Genomic DNA, 21,751 nt, shown 5'->3' on the forward strand with positions numbered 1-21,751 from the left:
ACTCGGCCTCTCACCCCTGACCCATCCAACACCTATTGAAGTGCAACTTCAAGGAACTCACCTGCGGGAGGCACACGAAAGGGTGCCTTCTCACTCACCACATGCCTCTTTACATAGAGCAGCCAGAGGGAAATGGCCATGGCACTGTCCTCTCTCCTGGACCTCGGAGCCACCTCCCCTCTGCCCTGCATCATCCTCCTCTCCGCCCCCTCAGCCTCCTGTTCCCACATCATGCCAGGTTCTGCTCCCGCCTCGGGACCTTGGCGAGGGCCAGCTGGCCACACCCCTGCATCCTTCACAGCACCCTTTGTCAATGGGTAGTTCCCTGTGGTCCCTCTTCCTCTCCCATCTAAATGCAAAGTCTGGGAGGCGTGAGCCCCCACCAATCCCAGTGCCCTGCAGCACGCCACGGTCACTCTTCTGATCTCTGGACACCAGAGCTGACGCTTGCAAGCTGAAGGAGAGAAGGTCTATTTGGCTCAGGGTTTGCGGAGGTTTCTGTCCACACTCCTGCAGCTCCCAGGCTGGGCAGCATGGCAGAGGGCACTGGCAGAAGAGAAACAGCCCATGGCAGGGCAGGAAGGAAGCTGCGTGGCCAGGGAGGAGCCGGGAGGAGGTACACAAACACACCAGGCCATGACCAGTGACCCAGCTCCTCCACCAGACCCCACCTCCCAGTGGCAGGTCAGCTGTGATCCCCGGGGCCCACAGAGCTCCTCCACTTCCTCAGGCTCACCGGGCTTTTAGGGGGAGAAAAAGCAGACACAAAAACAGAAGCAAGAACACGCGTGGGCTACGTGAGGCGGCAGCTCTGGTGAGACGGGCGACAGTAGCTTTGAGACAGAGGGAGAGAGACAGGAGTGCACTAGGCAGCACCGTGGGTAGGGGAAGTGCTCAGGGCCCCCCAAAGACTGCCACTCGCAACTGCCTGCATGTTGTTCGTGTTTTCTGTTTCCTTAATGGGATTCTGCACAGACACTGGGACGTGAGGCTCACATGACTGAAACAACAGATGAAACATAATAAGGGAACAAAAGAGCCGTGCACCGTGGTGCACGCCGTGATCCCGGCACTCGGGAAGGCGAGACAGGAGGATCACCCAGAGTTCGAGGCCAGCCTGGACCAAAGACGGGCAAGCGCCTGTCTCAAAACACAAGCTCCAGAAGAACATACTAATAAAAATCTGAAATCCACACTTAGCACCGGAAGGCCCACATCCCTCCTGTGTGTGTTAGAAGAGCTCACAGCACTGGCTGGCTAAGGCTTTGCCCTGTGCTAGGGACCTGGGCGGATGTTCCCCAATTACAAAGGTCACACCCCGATAAACCCGCCATGGGCTGGAGAGCCCTAAGTCAGTACACCGAGCCTCCCAGTGTTTGTAACTGAGCAACACAGAACACGGTACAGTTCACGTGCTTCCCTCTGCGATCACGAGGCTGACTGGGAGCTGTGGGTACAAGCCACTAGCTCAGGAACTTTGAGGACCCTCCTTCCAACCTGTCCACCACCACCATCACCAACACCACCATCATATGTCTGTTACCACCACCACCATCACCGCCATCATCTCTATTACCACCTGTGCACCATTACTACCCACGATCACCATCACAACAGCCACCACCACCACCATCAATGTCACCATCATGACATCACTATCAGCACCACTGTCATCACTATTACCACACCATCACCACCATCACCACCACTGGCATTGCTATCACCATTGACCTCATAGACCATAACTCACTGGCCCTTCACAGTGAGTCAGATCCTCCATGCCAAAGAATTCCCATAAGCTACATGGATTTTCTCCACTCCTTAGGTGTGGGCTGTGCTCATGCCACCCTTCCAAAGAGTGCAGTACAGGATGACAGAGTGAGCGCCTTCACAGTATAGAGACCTGGTGGCACCTTCAGCCAGGGGTCACAGGCCATGTCAGTGGTGGGAAGGCACACTGTCAGCACCCACCTTCAATAAGATACAATGCCACCATACTTTTCCCGGTATTCGCTCATTCATTGTAAGAAAAATACTAACATGAGATGCCAATGATAGGGGAAATGAGTGTGGGGCAGACGAGAACTTTCTGTGTTGTCTTCGTAATTTCTCTGCAAGTCTAAAATACTTCCAAAGTTAAGTTTCTCCAAAAACTAACCAGGTGTTGGTCTCACCTCAAGTTCTATGGAATATCATTCTGAAAGCGTTCTCAAAATGGGTTCCTCCTCCCCAGCCACCTCTGCCTTAGCTCGCCCAAATTTCAGCACCATTCTTCCTCCCCAGCCCATGTCCACTGACCCATGGTGTCCTGAGGCCACCAGCTTCCCAGACTCTGATGAGATGCACACGCGTGCTGCATGGGCCCCACTGTCTTCAGGGCTTCTGTCTGGTTCCTGTGTGGTGCACGGGCTCTCTCTTGGCAGCTCTACTTGCTGCCATGGTAATGTGCCATCCCTCTCCTCTTCTGTCCATGGTCTCACCCTCCACGGCCCCAGCCCGACTCCTGCTGCCTCTCCCTGTGCCTTCCCTGGCTCAGTCATGGCTACCCTTCCAAGCACAGCTCAGGAATCACTTCCTGCAGAAGCCTTCCCTCACTGGAACAGAGTGGGTACCCTGGAGGACACCTCCATAGTCCTCTGTCAACACTGGCCGTTTCCTTTCCCAGGGGACAGGCAAGTCCTGCCACCCATGTCTCTCAAGCAACAGTCTCCAAGGAATGTTTATTTAAATGAGTAAATGACCGGGAACACAGGTGGGTGCGAAATCGTGGCTAGAGACCAGGTCTTTGGTTCCCGGCTTTTAGATGACAAATTCTACTCTCCACAACTCCGTTTTCCTGGCTGGAGTCCTATGTAAACACATCCGTTACAGGGCCATGCAAAGGGATGGGATACTAGATTTCATTATTACAGGATAGTTAACATTTAGTTTGGGGGTAAGTAATAACTATCACCTTCAGCATAACTACTCTCTAACTCTGTCATTACAGCTTAGAAATAACCACTTTCTGATGTGCGGCACCTCAGCCATGGAGAAGAGCAGCCAAGCCGGACACATGCTCTGTGGGCCACCCTCCCTGCAGTCTATGTGCCTCCTCCTGCCTTGAGCCCGGCTCCCAGCTGCCACTTGGGTCCCCTAGGAGGTCCCTGAGTAACACGTCTCTTCATGGCCTGCATTTCCCCACATGACATGATGCAAGGGGAACCCACCAAGAATGAGGACCAGGCACCCTGAGAGGTGGTGGCCACAGCCAGGCCAGAGGGGATGCTGGGCTCACTGGGGACCAGGAAAGTCTCAGACTGAGCCTCCATCCTCCTCTCCTCCAACCACCTCGTCGTCTTTGCTTTAGCGTTCTCCCTGAAGATCTCCATTTCATCTTCCTTTGCAAAACCTTTGCCTGCTGATGGTCACTTTTGAAACAAAAGCCAAATACAGGACGCAGTTTCTCCAACCTAATCATCTCATCACCCAGAGCTGAGCCACCAAGCATGCAATCACCCGGAGGCCACCAGGCTGTGGAGAAGCCCAGACTAGCGAATTCAGAGACCAGTGAAGAGGAAAACTGTCCCAGGCTCCAGCTTTTCCAGCCAGCTTCTTCCGGGTCCTGACCTGGGTCACGAGACAGGTTCTGCCCAACTGAGCCCTTACCAAATCTTGACCCAAGAAAAACGTGAAAGACAATTAAATGATTGGTGTTTCAAACTGAGTGATGGGGTGGTTTATCATGCCGCACTAGATAGCAAAAGCCAAGTTCCAAGAGCATGAACAAACAGCTCTCAGATCCTCTTCCAGCAGCTTTCTGTGTGGCCCAGGCCCCACTGTGGGACAGGGACCAAGGTGCTGGTGTCCCTGCCTCCAATGTCTCTCTGAAACATCCATTCAGATCCTAAGACACAGGGCCCAGAGACACACAACAGGAAGACCTCAGCTGCACCTCACTCCCAGTAACAGGCACTTTGGGCCCTCTGTGGCCAAACTGAGACCGTCAGTTCCTAGAGTTTCCAAGGATGACAGAAGTGATGTGGCCAGGTGTCATGGCACACCGCATAAGCCCAACACTCAGGAGACTGAGGCAGGAGGGTTGAAAGGAGTTTGAGCCCAGCCTGGGCTACATAGTAAGATCCTATTCAAAAAAAAAAAAAGAAAGTAATGTTGTCTCAGATACTTTTCTCTCCCTGCTGAGACAAAATACCCAACGTTCAAAATGAAAGAAGGAAAGGTTTATTTAGCTCACAGTTTGTGGAGGTTTCAGTCCATAACCAGCTGACTCCAAGGCAGGGCGGTGTGGCCCTGGGGCAACAGTGTAAGCAGCAGAAGACAGCAAAAATGAGCAAAAGGGGAGAATGAGTCTCTTTTCCTCCCTTATATTATAGGCAGGCCAAGCCCACACTCAAGGCAGGCATAGCACTCAAACCATCTCCCTGTCCTCCTCTTGCACAGGCTGAGGATGTTTACAAAGTAAGGACCCTGGGCCCCTGCTGAGTTGCTTAGTTAAACTTCTGAACTTCTCAAGTTGACAAAATGAACAACATCCTAAAGCTGTAAGGGTAGATCCTCCACGCCCAGCATGCAGAACTGCCCAGTTACTTAGCTAAACTTCTGGACTTCTCAAGTTGACACAATGCACCAACCATAACAGACACAAAGGCAAAGTGGTTCTGATGGGGAGCACCAGTGTCATCAGCATCAATGTCAGTACCCCCATCACCACTGTCACCAGCACAACCAGTGTCTCATCACTGGCAGCACCATGACCGTCCTCATCCCCCACCCAGTCATGAGCATTACAGTTGCCACCATCACTGTCGTGACTGTCACCATCACTACTCACCATCATCAATCACTGTCATGATCATCACCATCAGCAGCACCAGCATCTTCACAATCGCCACCACGATCGACACTATTATCATCGCCATCAGCACAGCACCACAGTAATCCTGGGCCTCTAACTTCTAAGGACTTACTCTGTGCCAGGAACCGTGCCAAGTGTCCAAGGCACCGTCCTGCAGAACTCTGCATGACATCCTGGGATGCGGTCCTGCCTCTCTCTCTGCCTGCCTTAAAGGTTTGGCGCAGTTTTAGAACTAGTTAGTCCATGGCAGTACCCTATTCTAATCCCGTATGGACAACTCTAAAAGCCAGACCTGCTCCTCTCGCCTCTCTGGAGTGAGGAGAAATGAGATTCCTCACCGCACATGCAATCCTGGGTTCAGACAGCCCAGCAGGGACTCCTAAACCACCCCGTGCTGTGACAGGTCGCACGCACTGAGCCAAGGCCAAAGCCTTCTGCGGGAGAAGCAAGATTGGTCCCCACACACCCCCCTGAGATCATGAAGGGGCCACAGATGGTTTGCTGGTTCCCCATGCAGGTGACCCTGTCCATGGCTCTTGCCTGCAGGAGGAACCACGGAGACCCAGAGTCCTCAGGTCCCTGCCTGCCCCTCCCCCAGCTACGGCGCCCAGCTTGGGGTGCCCTGTTCACACAGTTTCCCTCTTCTTCCTTTCTTTGGAAACTCAAACAGACTTGAAAGGCTGCCATCCTTCAGGAAAGAAAACGATCTGGCTACCGCCAAGGTCTGAATACAGCCCATCCTGCTAAGCTCATTCTAGGGTCTGACTCCAGTGTGAGACAGGGAGAGGCTGTGATTTTAGCCCCGTTACAGGGTTTAGAGGTAGGGACTGTGGGAGATGAGCAGAGGAAACATGAGTCTTCCCAGTCTCTTAGATGACCTGTCACACTGGGACTCTGCCAACGAGAAGGCTGGGACCAGAACTGCGAGCCAAAATAAACTCCATTTCTTTATAACATACCCAGTGCATAGTGCTGGGGGATAAGCGAACTTCAGATTTGCGGCTCCTCTGCAAACACGGGGAGCAGGGACCATGAGGCCCTCTCCTGGGGGTTTTGGCAAGGCCTGGCTCTCTTTTTCAGGGAAGATGTGCCTTGAGGTACCCCAGCCCTCCTTACATCTGCCTGCCCTGTGCCTCAGTGTCCTGCCTGGGTGTTTCCAGCACTCAGATTCCTGGCGCATGGTACAGGACTGTCATCCCGAGGGTGGCCACAGCCTTTCCTATCAAACCCTTTGGTTGTTTTCCAAATCCCCCAGTTAGAGACCCAGCCAAAAGCACACGTAGCTGCTGGGACACATGGACCCCCCCTTGCCCACTGTAGAGCAGGAGGGACTCAGCAATACCCTGGCCCTGGTCACAGGCATCACTGGTGCCCCATCCTTGGCTCTGTTCTGTGTGAGTCTACCCTCTCTGGCTTAGCATGACAGCTCTGTAAGGACAGAGGCCGTGTCTCCTGCCCCAGAGTGCCTGGTACACAGGACCCAGGGATGAGCTGGTGGCCCAGTCACTAACAAGCTGCCAAGAAGCACCTCCTTGACCACACAGCCACTCTACAGGACAGAAACACCAGCACCTTTCCTCTTCTGTGAGCCCAGGAACCGGCCCTGGTGAGATGCCACCAATAGCTGTCCCCGACCGGATGACAATGCCAGCTCAGACAGGAGACACCCCACAAGTTTCTGTCCTGCTCCTTGGCAAGACCTGCAGGTTCCTGGGGGTCGTCTGCAGCCCTGGGGTGGGGTAGGGATAGCCATGGGACCCCCTGTCCTCCCTCGCCCCCAGGAACTCCAACAGCCTCTCCAGCTGAGTGCCCAGGTGACCCTCAAGTCCAGGCTGATAGAAAGTCGGGAGCACTTTGTCCCTTCTTGCTACCCCCTCTCCACACCCCAAGGGACACCACGTCTGGGTTCTCTCACTTGGCTCTGAGAGCCACACTTCCCGACCCAGAGCAGGCCAGAGGACCAGCCCCCCCAGGCTCCTCTTCCCTGAGCCACTGACACTTTGACCCTGACCCTGACCCTGATGTGCTGACCCTGAGGGCTCTAGTGGGCTCCACAATCTCAGCCAAGAACCTTCCACAAACACAATAACCAAATTACCATTTGCCAAGTGCCACTCACAGGCAGCTCCAGCTCAAGCTGTTCCCATGGCAACCCTCTGGGAAGGTGCTAATCTCCAGCTTATGGAGTGTAAACAGGCTCCCAAAGACCTCCCTGAACTCTGGATCTGGGCGCTCCCAAGACACTGGCCAAGGTCCATCCTCTGTGGCAGTGGCAGCAGCCTGGCACTGCCAACCCTGCTGAGCACCCGCAAGTTTCAGGCCTCCTCGGTGGAGGAAAGGCCCAGAGGAAAAGTCACCTTTGGTCCCCTGCCTGACTCTCCGCAAGTACCTCAAAGTTCAAGCCGCTCACCTGCCCTCTCTGAGCTGATCCCTGGGGTTTCCCAGGTGGGGTCTGGCAAGCGCTTCCTCGCGTGGTCTGCTGCCAGCGGGTCAGTTGCTTCCACCCCTGCACCGTGTGGCCACTCCTCCCCCCAGCTTCACAGTTCCAGCCTGGCCCAGCTCCTCCTCCTGGCCGCCTCCCTGAATCACCAGTGGCACCAAGTAGGGATGGTGGGGATGCGAGAGTAGTGCACGGGGTGGGGAGGTAGGGGCTGCACCGCACCGAGTCCCCCATTACAACCACCACAACCATGACGCCAACCACAGGCGCATCCCAAAACGTGACGGTGACCTGGCTCCAGGTCACACAGGATGGTTAATGTTCACCCGTCTGCCCCCAGAGCTTCTGTCTCACCCTCCTCTCAGACAAGTTCCTGGAGATCCAGTCATGGCAGGCTCTGCGGGGAGTAAACAGGGAGCTGCGCACCCAGGATGCAGTGCTGTGTTCTTCCTCAGGGGCACTTTATGGGTCGGATGGGATGACTCCACAGAGCAGATGGAGAAGGGAAGTTCAGACAGACAGGGAGGAAGGCGGTCAGTGGAAGCTGGCTCAGGTCTGCCTGGACCTGTGCCTGTCCCCTGCCCCTGGACAGAACGGGAGGAAGTAAGTGTCCCAGACTGAGGCAGGAGCCCCCAGGGAAGCCACTGTCCTGGCCATGAAGGGCAAGAGGGCTGGAGGTACAACATCTAGGCATGCGGGTGCTGGGCTCTAAGGCAGGGGGCAGCACTGAGGTGCCAGAGGCCAGCACGACCAGTGCAGGTCAGCGGCCAGCAAGGGCACCCTGCTGACTCTGGAGCCATGAGTGGGATCTAAGGTCACAGGAAGAAAGTGACAAAGACCTGTGGAATTTTTCAAAACACGACAGCTGACCCCTGCCCTGCCAGCTCAGTGAAGCCCTAAATTCTGGCTGCCTCTCTGCACTGGGCTCTAAACCCAGCCACCGGAACAAACTAGAAAATGTCTCTTCCTGTCGGTCTCATTTCCAAAAATTTCTGAGGAAAAAAAATGAATTTCTCAGACTCACAGCACTTTTGCTAAAGTGCTAAGGCTTTAAAATCCGTAAACAGTAGGACATAATTAAATGCAAATGTGGGGCCATATTTAAAAATTAACCTTCTATAATTAACTGGTAATTTATAATATTCTGGTAAATGCTACTTAAATGACACGGAATTATCCCGGCTCTGAGTGATAGAGCTGTCTGCCACGGATTTGCCACGGTGGAGTGAAAAATATTTGCATACATCATGTGAGACAACAGAGCATTGTGATTACTTAATTTACCTTTGCTATAAGTGTATGAAAGCACAGTCTTCATGTTCAGATTCTGAAGGGTCCACTTGCTGCTGCAGAACCTGAGCAGTGGACTGGAAGCTGGCATCAACCCGACTGCATTAGGGATTAATTCGGCCATGCCACACTACACATCCCCACTCCGAGCGAAGGCAGGGCTCCCACAGTGGGTCCCACACTGCCTGTCCCTCCAACTGCCATCACCATCTCCTGACAAGGCAGCTGCCACCGTCACTCAGAAATCGCCATTTCCTTCCCAGCTTTGCAATGACTGACCCAGGAGACTCTGCAACCTGCAGTACTACCGTGGGCTTAATGAGTGTGCACAGCAGCATGCGGGGCTGCATGGGACACACGTGTGTGTGTGTGTGTGTGTGTGTGTGTGTGTGTGTCTTATCTGCAGGGTATGACTAGTCGGAAGGTCCTGGTGTAGCGAGCGTAGGTGTTTGTCTGGTTGCACCCTTGCACCTACATGTGTCTGTGTGTGTGTGCACACGCACGTGTGTTTTCCCAGTCTCCCATTCCTGCCTGTACTGCTGCTTATCATGAACCCAGCCCTGCACGCTCACCATCTCTCAGCACCCTTTTGTCCCCTGTTGTCCCTGCCATGTGCAGAGCTGGCACATGTCCAGCCCCCTGCAGCAGCAGCCCAGGCCCTGTCTGCTGACCCCTCACAGCCTAGGGCAGCTTCTTAGGCACACCTGGTCTCCCCAGTAGCAGCAGTTTCACAGTCACAGCCCTCCTCACAGGCTGCCCTCGGATCCTCTGACCAGCCAAAAAGGGCACCACGTCACATGGAAGAGAGACCTGGGCTCTGGCCTTTCCACCGGAAGTGAGAAACAGGAGAGGCCACTTAGTCCCCCGCAGGCTGCTGTGGGCTGGCCTTGCACCACCCTCAGAACACACAGTGCCTGACGCCAGGGTCACCACAGGCTGGGGTGGGGGCAGAGGGCCCTGCCACCCTGTGACACACACAGATGGACCTCCGAAGGGCGCTCGGGGCAAAGGGTAGGGCACTGTATCCACAGTGCTCACACAGCTAGAAATCATTTGGCTTCTGCTCTTTCATTTTTGCTGTACACTAGCAAAAAAGAGCTTCGTTATGTTTGTGTTATGCCTAAGTTATATGAGCAGAGTACCTGTAACACCACCATACTGTTCTGTATGTGTTTTTTTTTTTCTGGATGACCTAATTGATACATTAATCAATGCTCCCCTTTGTAAAGAATTGTAAATCCCTGGGAACCTGATCTAATTGATATGTTCACCATTGCTGCCCTCTACAAATAACAGATGCTGTGCTAAAATAGTTGACAAAGGATTGTTAATTCTTGCTAGACTTCTCTGGCCTCTGCTAAGGGAAACAAAGGTATTCCTCATTCCTTAGCAGATTTCCTGATCCACGCCCATAACCCCTTACTTTGTAAACTGTGCTTTCTACAAAAAGTATGCAAAGTTTTGAGGGAGACACACAGCTTTTGCAAACTCCAACTGCAATGTGTCGCTGGGCCCAGGATAAAATAAATCAGCGCTGCTTTTAAAAAAAAAAAAAAAAAACATGTCCTGCCTCTTTTCTTTTGTACTCGAGTTTGGGGGCTCTGAGGGGCTCATTTGTGGATTACAAGAATTTTCAGTGAAATGAAAGAGACAGGGAAGGAGGAAGCGAAAAGAAAGAGGGAGGCCTGGGAACCGCTAGAAATGGAGCCCCAGAAATAACAGAAGGAGAAAGGACAAAGTCCTGCAGCCCCTGCGTCCCAAGGCCTAGACACCTCAGCGGTGGAGAACGGCCCTGGCGCACAGCTGGTCCACAGCACCTTTGTGCCCCCCCACCCCCGGCATCTGATATAGTTCCCAACCCACAAGAGGCCCCAGTCAGTACTTGTTAGGTGGGAGGTGATGAGTGGATGGATGGATGGATGGATGGATGCTGGATGGACAGACAGATGGGTGGATGGACAAACAGATGGATGCACAGATGAACAGATGAATGAATGCATGTACAGGCAGATGGGTGGGTGGTAAATGAATGATGGACATATTACAAGCAGCCGAGTTAGCTAGAAATGTTATAGGCAGTGAGACGGGGCTGGGTCCTCAAAGGAGCCAGTGCAGAAGCCCAGATACCCCGCAACTGAGGGGGAGACAGACCCCTCCTGCTGTGGGCCAGGCCTCAAGACAAAGGATCAGACAAATGCATCCACAATCCCAAAGACTGATGATATTCTAATTAGTTCCCTATCACACTGGAGTCACCATCCCATCCCCCTAGCGGAAAGGTCACAAGACAGCCACCCTCTCTGTGAGGCCCAGTGCAGACCTCAGCAAGCCCACAGGAGGAAGGGTCCACTCCACAGTATACACCCTCAGCAGCCACAAAGGCCCAGGAGGTTCCTCTCCCAAGGGGAGACTTCTCGCACCCCTTGAAGATGATGCACTGGTGTGGTGGGTGTGAAAGGTGACAGAGACCTCAGAAAGGAGAACACAGAGTCAGCACTTAGTCACGCACAGCCAGGGCTCTGGAGGTGGGACCTGCTATGTGTGCCCACTGGGCCCCAGCCAGGGCCCGATGGGTTTGCTGTGCCTGCCTTCCCACTGCCACCAAGGCCAGGGGCCCAAACCTGCCACCCCAGCTAACACGGTCCTCTGTAAAGTAGGATCAGAGAGAGGCCACCTGGGGAGGCACTGGGAACACTGCTCAGAGAAACAGCTCCCAGCGCTCCCCATGGACAGTCCAGCAGGGCACAAGGGGCCTCCACGGCTGTGTCACCCGGGACTTGTCCCTAATGACCATGAAAGTCCACCTTCAGCAGCAGACTCGAATTTAGCAAAGCGGGAATGAACAAATCCTCCTCCTCCTCACCCACTCCAGCTGCCGGGACTTCTAAGAAGGGAAGGGGAGCCCCACAGCTGGGAAAGCCATGTGAGCGGGTGGCTGTGGCTCCACAGGGCCATCCCCTGGGGCATGATACCAACTAGCTATACCAGGAGGTGGGGTCCAGGGCAGTGATTGGGTTTCGTGAAATTCAGGCCACTTTCTGACAGGGGGTTCACCCTTGCGTGTCCTTGTCACCACAAAGAGGACGTGGCCTCAGTCTGTGCAACAAGCCCAAGTGTCCAGGCAGCAACCGAGGCTCTGGGCAGGGGCAGCACTGAGAGCCCTGGCTTCCGAGCCAGCCACGCTGTGTAGGATCCAACCCTGGCCATGCTGTAGAGACACACGAAGCCCCAAAACTCCGCCAGGTCCTGGCCACAGGCGGTCACTCCCTCCATGCAGCCAGCATGGCAGCCCGACAGGAAATACAGGACACTGTGCTCCCTGTCACTCCTCACCCACCGTGGAAGAGCAGGGCTCCGGAACAGGTCAGATGGGACTTCCTCTCTGCTTGGTCCCTTAAGGGGTTTAGACAGGCGTGACTTTAAGCAAGTCGTTAGCTTGTCTCTTTTCCTCCTCTGCTAAGGGCACTGATGGGGGTATACACTGTGGGCACCTGGAGGTGACAGCCTCCTCCACCCCAGTGTCAGGATAGAGACTGAGTGCCACCTTGAAGGAACAGGCAGGGGGCACTTTAACCTGCATCCAAACTCCGGGTGTTGCCCGTATCATGGCGCTCCTGCCGCCACTTCCTGGGCTTTAGAAGTTAACAATGGCCCCTGACATTAACAATGGCCCCTGCAGTGGCATCGGGCAATGCAGAGGTTTTGCAAACAGCCTGGGGGACCAGAGAAGGCAACGGGCTGGAACCTAGCGAGTGCGTCCGTCCGGGCTACAGGAGTCCACATAATGAGCCACTTGGAAACAGAGTCCCTAGGCCAGCGGTGGCTGGGCCTGGAGGCTAGCAGGGGCTGCGCCCACCTGGAAAGGAGATGTTACCTACAGGCATCGACCAGCCAGTGCTGCTCAGGGAGATTCCTCATCTTCGCTGTCACTTCCTTCCTCCCTAACTTACAGGCATGACAGCCGCAAAGGTCAAGCAGGGCGACCGAGGTCACAGGAAGAGTAAGCAGAGGAGCTCAGATCCGACCCCAAACTGGGCCAACTCCAAAGCCAACGCTTTCCAAGCTCCCCAGCAGAAGGGTAGCAAGGGGGAAAGGCAGCCGGAGGACAGGGAGCAAGAAGACAGAAGGCCCTGGAACCAGCCCACAGTACCCAGAGCACCTGTGAGCAGACTTCAGCAACCGCCCTGCAGGGCGTGTTCAGAGAAAGCCTGGCCCAGGAGCACGCTGAGCCCAGCACTGACGTCACAACCCAGCTGACCACCTGTGCATGAGGGGCCTGATTAGCAGAAAGCACCAGGGCAGCTGCCGACTGCACTAAAGTAAGCGTTCCCAATTTCACGTCCTCCAGCAGAGCGCTGGCTGTTTTGGAGGCGTGAAGTGGCATTCTGAGCAACAATTAACCAGAGGGGAGCGCACTGTGCACCGAATGGCACTAGAATGATTCTGCCATCTCTTCACTTGGCCTTTGATCAGAGGGCGCGCCAAGGAACATCAATACTGCAGGAGCACCCAGCTGCCTACCAGGACCTGTCAGCTTGCTCTGCTCCCAGACACCCCACATCCCTGAACCTCCCCCACCCCCCACAACTGAGGCCAGAGAGAGACCTGCCATCACCTCCTGCTCACCTCTCTGCCACCAGACCACTGTGGCCGACACCAATCAACAGGCTCCTTCTAGCTCAGAGCCTTCTAGTTTGTTCTCAAATGAATGGATCCTTTGTTAGGCTGGAGGCCCTGTCTTCACTAGAAAGCCCTAACCCCTAATAGAGGTGATTTTCAAAGAAACACATGGTGATTAGCTCAAGCACCAAAGAAACAGGCATGCACAAGGTATCATTAGACGACAGGCAATAGATACCTCCTCCAGCTGCTAACAAATCCCACAGCAGACCTGCCCACCTCTGCAGAGAGCTAGAAATGTATTTCATCCCTAGACGCTTACACCTGTCAACAAAAAGGAAAATTAAAGGGGGGGTAGAAACCTCAGAGCTGCTGGCAGTGACTTCTAACCAGGCTTCCCACCAGCCGCCCCACAGCCTCTCAGAGCCTGGGCAGGCCTCAGGCACCTGCTAGGGACCAGGCTACCACCAAGTCATGCCCAGGCCTCCCCGCATGGCCACGTGGCCACATGGCCACGGCCCAAGCCCCCGCTTCCGGCTACGCACGAGAGAACGCACCCTGAGAGCTGGGCTTCCCAGCCGTCCCCACGGCGCATGCGGGCCCCTGTGGCCTCGGCCCCTGCCACCCACCTCACTGATGAAGGAGTGAGCCCGTTGCGGGCTGAGCAGCAGGATGGCGCGCCGCAGCGTGTCCCGGTAGCGGTTCAGCTCCTCCGTCTTCATGGTGGTGAACAGGCTGGTGAACACGTGGCTGATATTCTTGTCCACCTTTTGTAAAGAGACATCGAGGCCCAGCCGCGAAGCCTGGTCCAGAAAGCTCTGGAGTCCACGGATGTCTGCGCAGCGGGAAGAAAGGAGAAAGGGAAAATAATCCGTAAGCACCAAGAGAGCTGCAGGCACCCGGCTCCAGTGCCCCCCACCCACCCGCAGAAATCAGGGCTGGAGTCCACTTAGGCAGCTCAGAAAAACACCGATGTGATCCAAACACCCCTGCTGGCGCCTGGCCCTGGTGACCATCTCCCACTGTGGGAAGGCCTTTCTGGTCATCTAGAGGTCCCCACAGCCAGAACTCACCCTGCACAGGCAGCACTCCTTCCCTCTCTAAACAGGCCTGAGCCTGGCCCGCCCTTGGTCCTGGCCTCATGGGCTGGGGGTTCCTGGCCCGGGTTCCCTCTGCATCTTGCAGCTGAGGCTTCTCCAATGGCAAGCTGAGGGCACTGCCCACCTGGACCAGAGCTGGCAGGAGGACACACCCAGTTCCAGCCCTGGACCCCTGCTCCAATCTTCTGATAGCACCCAGCCCTGTGCCAAGGGACCCTGTCTCACTTTGGAGAGCTGATGAAACCTCCCTTACTAGGGATGAACCTTCCCAGCTGGGATGACGCACCCCAAGTCCTGATTGGTTCTGGGATGAGTAAGTGGCCCTTGGCAGATCCCCTGCAAGACAGGCTGTTTGTACAGTCACCAGGCTGGGGTGCAGAAGGGCTCCCTTGGGAGGTGGTGTACATCCTAAACACCTGGCACAGCCCCCAGCCGAGCATCCTGGCCCCTCCCAGGAGACTCGCCCAAAGGTAAGCGGCCCAAAAGGGTGATACCACCCTGACAGTGTCACCCAGGCGTCAGGGTCCTGGGCCTGGACTCTTCCATTCCAGGCCCAGTACATTTCCTTTCACCTGGGCCAACCTGAGTTACTTTTCTGGCAGTGGCGGCCCAAAGTGCCAACCCATAGCTGGGTCACTTCTTCCCAGCCTGGGACATTTCCTCTGGCCCATCCCTGCATCCACCTGCCAAGGCTAACCCTCCCCCCGCCCAGGATGTTCCCCATAGCCCGGGGCACCCCTGGGAAGACCTGGATCCAGCCAGTCACCGAGAATCAAAATCACAACGAACACTGTGAACTCAACACATTGTGCTCTCAGCCGGCTCTGCTGCCTGGTCGTGTCTGTTCCACAAACTCTGAGCTTCGTGTGTACAGGCAGCCTGTGAGCTGCTGCCAGGAGACCCCATGCTCACCAGTGCAGACTGTGAGTCCCCAGGTGGACTGCAACATAGACAACCAAACACAGTACCCTGGCTGTGACCATCAGGGTGCTGGGGGCTAAGCACAGGGTCCTCACCCCCAATAGAGACATAACTCAGGAAACAACCCATGCCCTTTACTCTTCCACTTGCTCATCAATAAACCAGGGATGAAAACTTTCACCTACCATTTTCACAGGCTTCGAAGGACAGGATTCCTCCCATGGGCTCCCAGGGGCCTGGGGACCAATGGGTAAAAAGTGTGCTGTGGTGTCCAGATGAGCACGCTGGAGGCCATTCTAGAGATAGCTAATGCCTGCCTGGTCTTTAAGCCCACAGCACTCGGTCTCCAGCCCAGCCATGACCTCAAGCAGGCCCCTGGCAGCCCCGCCCGGGAGCACAGCCACCAAGGCAGGAGGGAGCAGGTGCCAGGTAGCAGGGACACCAGGCCAGGCCGAGGCAGCATTCACAGAGCTTACCCTAGGCAGAGTCCTAACCAGCCAAACCAGCGCAGTGCTCCTGCTGCCTGGAACCCAGACGCTGCCCACTGACCCAGTTGTCCACACCCCTGGGTCCCCAGAGCGGCCACACAACTCAGGGCCTGGGAGAGCTGCAGCCCCTGGGCCTGCTGAGAGCACAGCTGAAGAGGAGAAAGAACCTACTATTTTTTTTAACTGACACGTAGTAACTGTACATAAGGAGCACAGTCCACGCATGTATACGTAAGAAACTCGGGCGATTGGCCTGCCCATTATTCACACATTCACCAGCTCTTTTGTGGTGAGAGCATCCACAATCCTCCCGCCTGTCTGGCAATTTTGCAATATTCAGGGCGATACTGATAACCACAGTCGCTACTCTGAGCAACAGAGTCCTAGGACTTCTTCTCCCCAACTGCAACGTTGTACCCGAATGATCCTTCTCTGTCTTCTCAGCTCCTCTCAGCCTGGAGGAATCACTTTCCTACTCAACTACTCTGAGAGCAACGTTTTTAGGCTCCACACCTGAGTGAGACCATATGTATCTGTTTGTTGCAGCACGATTCATAATAGCAAAGATGCACAATCGCCCTGTGCATCCACCTATCGCTGCATGCATTAAAAAAAAGGAGTGTGGAGAACAAGAAGCCACCAAGAAACAAGCCCTCCCCGAGAATCGGCGCCATGTGCAGGCTACTTGGGGAAGAGCCAGCCCCTTCCAGCGTGCAGGCTAGGAAACAAGAAGAGCCAACACCCGTCCCCACCATCTGGAGAAACACAGGCAGTGATGATGGTTACTGAGTGGGACACAACTTAATGCTTGTAGTGTTTAGTGTTTCACTGACTTTGCAGGTCTAGAGCCTGTGGTCTGATCATCTTTTCAGAGGATGACAATACGCAGTGTAGCATCTATGGAGGATTTGCTTCTGAAGGTGCGGCCATTGTTAATTCCCTATTATCTTGCATTGAAGTCCTGTACCATTTTCGCTGTTTTGTTGGGTTGGGTTTTGTCTTGTTCTGTTTTGTTTCGTTTGACTTTATTATCTCCAATAGCATGGGCAGCTATTTCAAACATAACAAGATATATCATGGTAGCCACTTTAGATTTACTCTTATCTTGTTTTGAAGGCCATTATTGCATTCACTGTTTTGTTCTTATTGGCTCTATTCTGTTCTGTTTTGTTTGATTTTTACTGTCTGAAGGTATCTGCAGCTATTCTGAAGACAGCAGGAGACACTATGGTAACCACCGTTGATTTCCTATTGTTTTGAAGTCCTGTGTCACTTACACTGGTTTGTTTTGATTGGCTTTGTTCTGTTTTGTTTTGCTTGCTTTTATTCTCTTTAAGATAAAAAAAAAAAACTGGTGCATACTCATGATACAATACTATTCAGCCACACAAAACAATTGAGTCCCGTCCTCTGTGGCAATGTGAGTAATCCTGAAGGAAGCTGTACTGAGTGAAATAAGCCTGGCACAGACAGGTGAGAATAGCTTTGTCACCCGTCTGAATGAGTGGCAGAGCACGTGTGCACAGATGCTTCAAGGCACAGAGGACCAGGGAGGCTCAAGCTGGTGTCAGCCCAAGGCCTGCCCCAGCCTGGACATGGCACAGCTCATGCCAGGCACCGGAAGCTGGACCATGTTTCAGGACCAAGTGACACCCAAACCCATGCCAGCAGCAGACCTCTGTGCCTGGCACCTGACCGCCTCCTGCCAATGCTAATGAGAGTTTCCTCCTCAGTCTGCAGGGCTCAGCCACCTGTGGCTATTTAAGTTTTTAAATTAAGTCAGTTTATTAAATTAATTAAAATGAAACAAAAACTCACACCCAGCTCTTTAGTTGGAGGAGCCACATTACAAGCACTCAACAGCTACCTGCAGCTACCAGTCAGCAGACTGAGTGGTGCAGATACGGATCCCAGGAGAGAGATGGTCAAAGGAAGTCCTACTGGCACAGGGCACTTCCTGGAGACACTACGGGCGGAGTGTGTGTGTGTGTGTGTGTGTGTGTGTGTGAAGGTGTCCCTGAGACCGGCTGCCTTCAAGCCCTGGTTAGAGCACCTCTATTCCTGCACCTTCCTGGTCACTTTGAAGTCCCCTCTATCTCAGGCTCTGGTGCCAGCCTATGGGACGATGATGACCTCATTGCGAACAGAGCCTTGACTGAGTGTGCTTTTCCATGGCTGCTCCTCACCTCCTGGGCCAGCCTGCAGGGGGTACAGAGACAGCAGGGAGGAGCTGAGCCACCCCAGCAACTACCCTGGCCACAGATCACGGATTCAGACCCAGGAACAGGCCAGAGCAGAGCTGCCTGGGTGACCCCCAGATGCATGGTGAATAACAAAGGGCTCCTGTTCTGAGCTGCTGGGTTTCCCAGCAGTCTCTGCTGACAGGCGGAACTCAGAGCATGGACCAGCTCGGGTGTTTCTCACAGAGATGGAGATGAAATGGTCCATGCTTTACCAAGCGTGCCACCACCATGGTCCATGTGACTATCACCATGGAGCTGCGTGTGAGCAAGGCCACGTGTCCACAGGCAGCTTGGGCAGCCCTGCCCCGTCCCTGGGACACTAGTAGTCCTCACTGTGCCTCTGGCCTTGGCTGTGCTCCAGATCTGAGCACAGCTGACAGGACAGGTGTAAAAGTGGGACCCTGAGACCATGTCACCAATGCCTGCTCCTCTTAGCACCTTCCAGGGCCACTGTGAGTCTCCACGGTGGCAAGGGCTGCCCCCATCCAAAAGCCTCCTTCTGCACATTCACACGCCATGTGCACCGTAACAGCGTACACGGGCTCATGAGTCTGTAGCCCTGGCAACCTCATGCATCAAACAGCACGACCAGGCCTGTCCGGCTGGGAGAGAAGTCCCCTTTGGCACCTTTGCTGAGATCCCCTCTACATAAAGCCATGTCAATGCACAGGATTGCTTCCTGTCCTTAGGGACCTGGGGGGAGGGGGAAGGGGACAGGGGCAGGTGGCAGATGTCTGGGGACCCGCAGGGCACAGAAACAAAAGCCCTCAGACCTGCTATCCTCCCTCAGCTCCCGCACTTCCGGCTGTGTCCAGACAGCCCAGGGGGGCTGAGCCATCAGAGTTTCAGCCCAGTCAGCAGCAGCAGCAGCAGCAGCTGCCCTCGCCCCTGAATTAGTGATGTCAGCTGAGGGCTGCTTTCCCACTGCCCTGGCTGCAACTGGCTGTTCCCACTGGGCTGAAAAGGTCACTGCTCAGCCCACTCTCCGGGGAGCCCTTATGCAACCACAGGGGGAGGCCAGAGCCAGAGCCAGCAGCAGGAGCAACTCTGCAGCCAGCCGCTTGCCCACTCCCCAAGAACAGGGCTGGGAAAGCCGCTTCCCCTGACAGAAGTCATCCTCCCTATGGCACAAACAGGCTTCCTCGAGGTTCAGAGAACTGGATCAGAGGCACCGCTTAAACAGCGGAGAGGCCCGGAGTAGAAAGAAACTAAGCAGCAAAGGGAAAGTCAGAGCATGGGAAACAGAGACAGTTCACAAATGGGAAGGGGACCGAGAGAGGGAGGGAGAGCAGAACGTAAGAATTAAAATGCCTTACATACATGCACCAGATCCACAGGTCATTGCATACTGTAAATATGCACTAATACATATCTCCCTCCAGAAAGAAAAAGAGAGGGTTTGCAGCACTCCCCTCCTCCACCCTGTCCACAGCTGCTCCCCAGGACAGGGAGAAGCCCCAACAGGACAGGCTGCAGACAAAGCAGGGAGTTCCCTAGGGAGCGGGGTACAGCACAGAGCCACGCACCCCGCATCCCCACGCCCCCCCCCACCCCGTTGCCAGGGCCTCCCCAGAGAGCTCCTGCCCAGCTAGGCCAGCCCCGCTTCCTTCATGGAGGTAGCTGCTGACCAGCTCCGGAAGGAGCCAGCTAGGGCAGCCTAGGAAGGGCTCAGAGAAGCTGTCAGACACAAACTCCTCCCCCTAGAGGAGCCAGGGCTCCAGGGCACAGGGCAACTCTGCTCCTGTGGGGAATGTGATGTCATGATACCCAAGCCAGGCCTGGGGCCCACAGGGATCCCATCCAGGCTCCCTCTGGGCCCCTACTTCTGGGCTCTCAAGGGCTCCCTCTGCCAAGTGTCTCCAGCCCCCAACACAGCCCGTGCCCTTGGCCTATGGACGCACTGTTCCCTGGGGGCTCCCGGTGGGCGCCCCTCCCCTGAGGGCAGGGACACAACTCAGGGAGCCCCCGCATCCTCGCTGCAGCAGGACTACTGTGTCGGAGCCTCAGCACAGGCAGGGGATAAGAAACACAAGCATTGGGTAAGAAACGCCCTTCCTAGCGGTGACAGGTGACGTGAGCCGGGAGAGGACAGCCCTAGAGACTGCTGGGGAAGAACACTCCAGACAGAAGCCACGGCCCACAGGACATCCGCGAAGGAGGCTCACGGACACATGCAAGCATGGGTCATGCTCACCCACGATGGGGCCCAGGCAGCTGCTGAGGAAAGGCAGCTGAGGGTGAAGTGGCACCAGAGGTTGCTGGGGCAGAGGAGGGGACATGCGTCCCCTCCGCTGGCCAGAGAGTTCCCTCCCTAGTGCTGGCACTTCCGGGCCACGGGCCTGTCCCCCCAGGCTGTGTCTTCACCCACGTCACTCTGGTGGAAGGCTCCTCCAAAATCATCAACCCATGGCAGACCCCTCACCTGTGTCCTCCGTGGGCTCCAGAGTGTCTGGCCTGTGTCCACCTTGAGTCCTCTTCCCCGGGCTTCCTGACACTATCTGCCCCGCCTGGTCCCCCACTTCCCAACCCGGGGCTTCCCTCTTCACTACGCACCATGACTGCTGTCACACCTCTGAGACGCTTCACCAGAGGCCCAAGCCCACCTCGAGCCACGGCCACCATCCTTCCTGGGTTCCCCTCCAGCTCCTCCCAGGGACCTGCCACAACGGCCTCCACCAGACACTATGATGTCCGGTCATCAATGCTCTCTTCTAGAATGTTCTCTCTGCAGGTCCCATCTGCTCCTAACGTGGCCTGCCGCTAGTCTTCAACAAGTAACAAATGCTTATTAAAAGCTGACAAATTAATATCCTCAGAAGGATCAGGCAACCGAATTATAAGCAAGCAGAAACCTGTCCAGAGACTTTATTGATGTACACAAAATAAACACCACATTTCTCAGGTTGGAGTAAGAGATGTCTGGTCCTAATAGCTTTCTCTTTCTCTCGTTACGATCACTACCCCACTGCTTGCCCTCCGTGGAGATCAAGCTCACTCACACACGCTCACGCAGGCATCCTCTACTAGGTGCTCCTAGTTTGAAATCTGCCCAGCTCACTCCTTCAAGACCCAGCTGACAGCAAAGTTCCCTTCTTGGGCCATCTCAGACCCCCCCCTCAAATTAATAATAATAAACAGTACACAAAAAATTAGATAATGCACTACAGGAAGCAGGAACTAAGCCTCCTTTCTTTCCCTATCCCATTCAAGTGGGACTCTATCCCAGAGTCTAGCACAGAGGCAAAACATTACAAGTTTGTGAAAACATAGCATGGTGGCCCAGGGCTGAAATCCCAGCAGTCTGGGAGGCTAAGACAGGAGGACTGCAAGCTCGAGCCCAGCCTGTGCAAGTTAGCAAAATTTCATCTCAAAAAAGAAGTATAAAAAAGGGGCCCAGGGATACAGGTCAGCAGCTAGCACCTGCCTGGCAAGTGCAAGGTCATGAATTTGATCCCCAGTACCAAAAAGAAAGTGTGGAAAAGGGCAGGGCACATAGCTCAGCACACCGATTCTGGGTTCAAGCTTTAGTACCACAAAAAACAAAGTTTGTGCACTGAACTGAACAAACAAGCCCCAGCCTGAAGCCTGGGGCGATGAGAGAAACCCAAGCACGGCTGGAACTGCCTCCTCCGGGCAATTTTCCCCTGACTGTGAGGCTACAGCTCGGGCTGTCCCCCTGCTCTGACAAAGATCAGAGTCACGGAGTCTTCTGAATGCTTTGTTTCAGGAAAGCAACTGAGATGAAGACGCACACTTGCCACTGCCTCCCGTACTATGTCAATTTCCAAGAACGG

The 21,751-nt window shown here is 54.8% G+C and overlaps 1 protein-coding gene across 5 annotated transcripts in view; it reads right to left on the reverse strand.

Annotated features, from left to right (window-relative positions):
• Positions 1-21,751, reverse strand: part of LOC100724914 (glutamate receptor ionotropic, delta-1) — a 580,436-nt gene that overhangs the window by 414,607 nt on the left and 144,078 nt on the right. For all 5 annotated transcript variants that reach the window (XM_063233725.1, XM_063233729.1, XM_063233727.1 and 2 more), the window contains one exon: positions 13,835-14,040. In XM_063233725.1, the coding sequence (XP_063089795.1) occupies positions 13,835-14,040 (206 nt within the window). The remainder of the gene's footprint in view (positions 1-13,834; positions 14,041-21,751) is intronic.

The sequence above is a fragment of the Cavia porcellus genome, unplaced genomic scaffold (genome assembly GCF_034190915.1).
Source record: "Cavia porcellus strain 051 isolate PalLab524CR breed Dunkin Hartley unplaced genomic scaffold, mCavPor4.1 scaffold_23, whole genome shotgun sequence".
In the NCBI taxonomy this organism is placed as follows: Eukaryota; Metazoa; Chordata; class Mammalia; order Rodentia; family Caviidae; genus Cavia; species Cavia porcellus.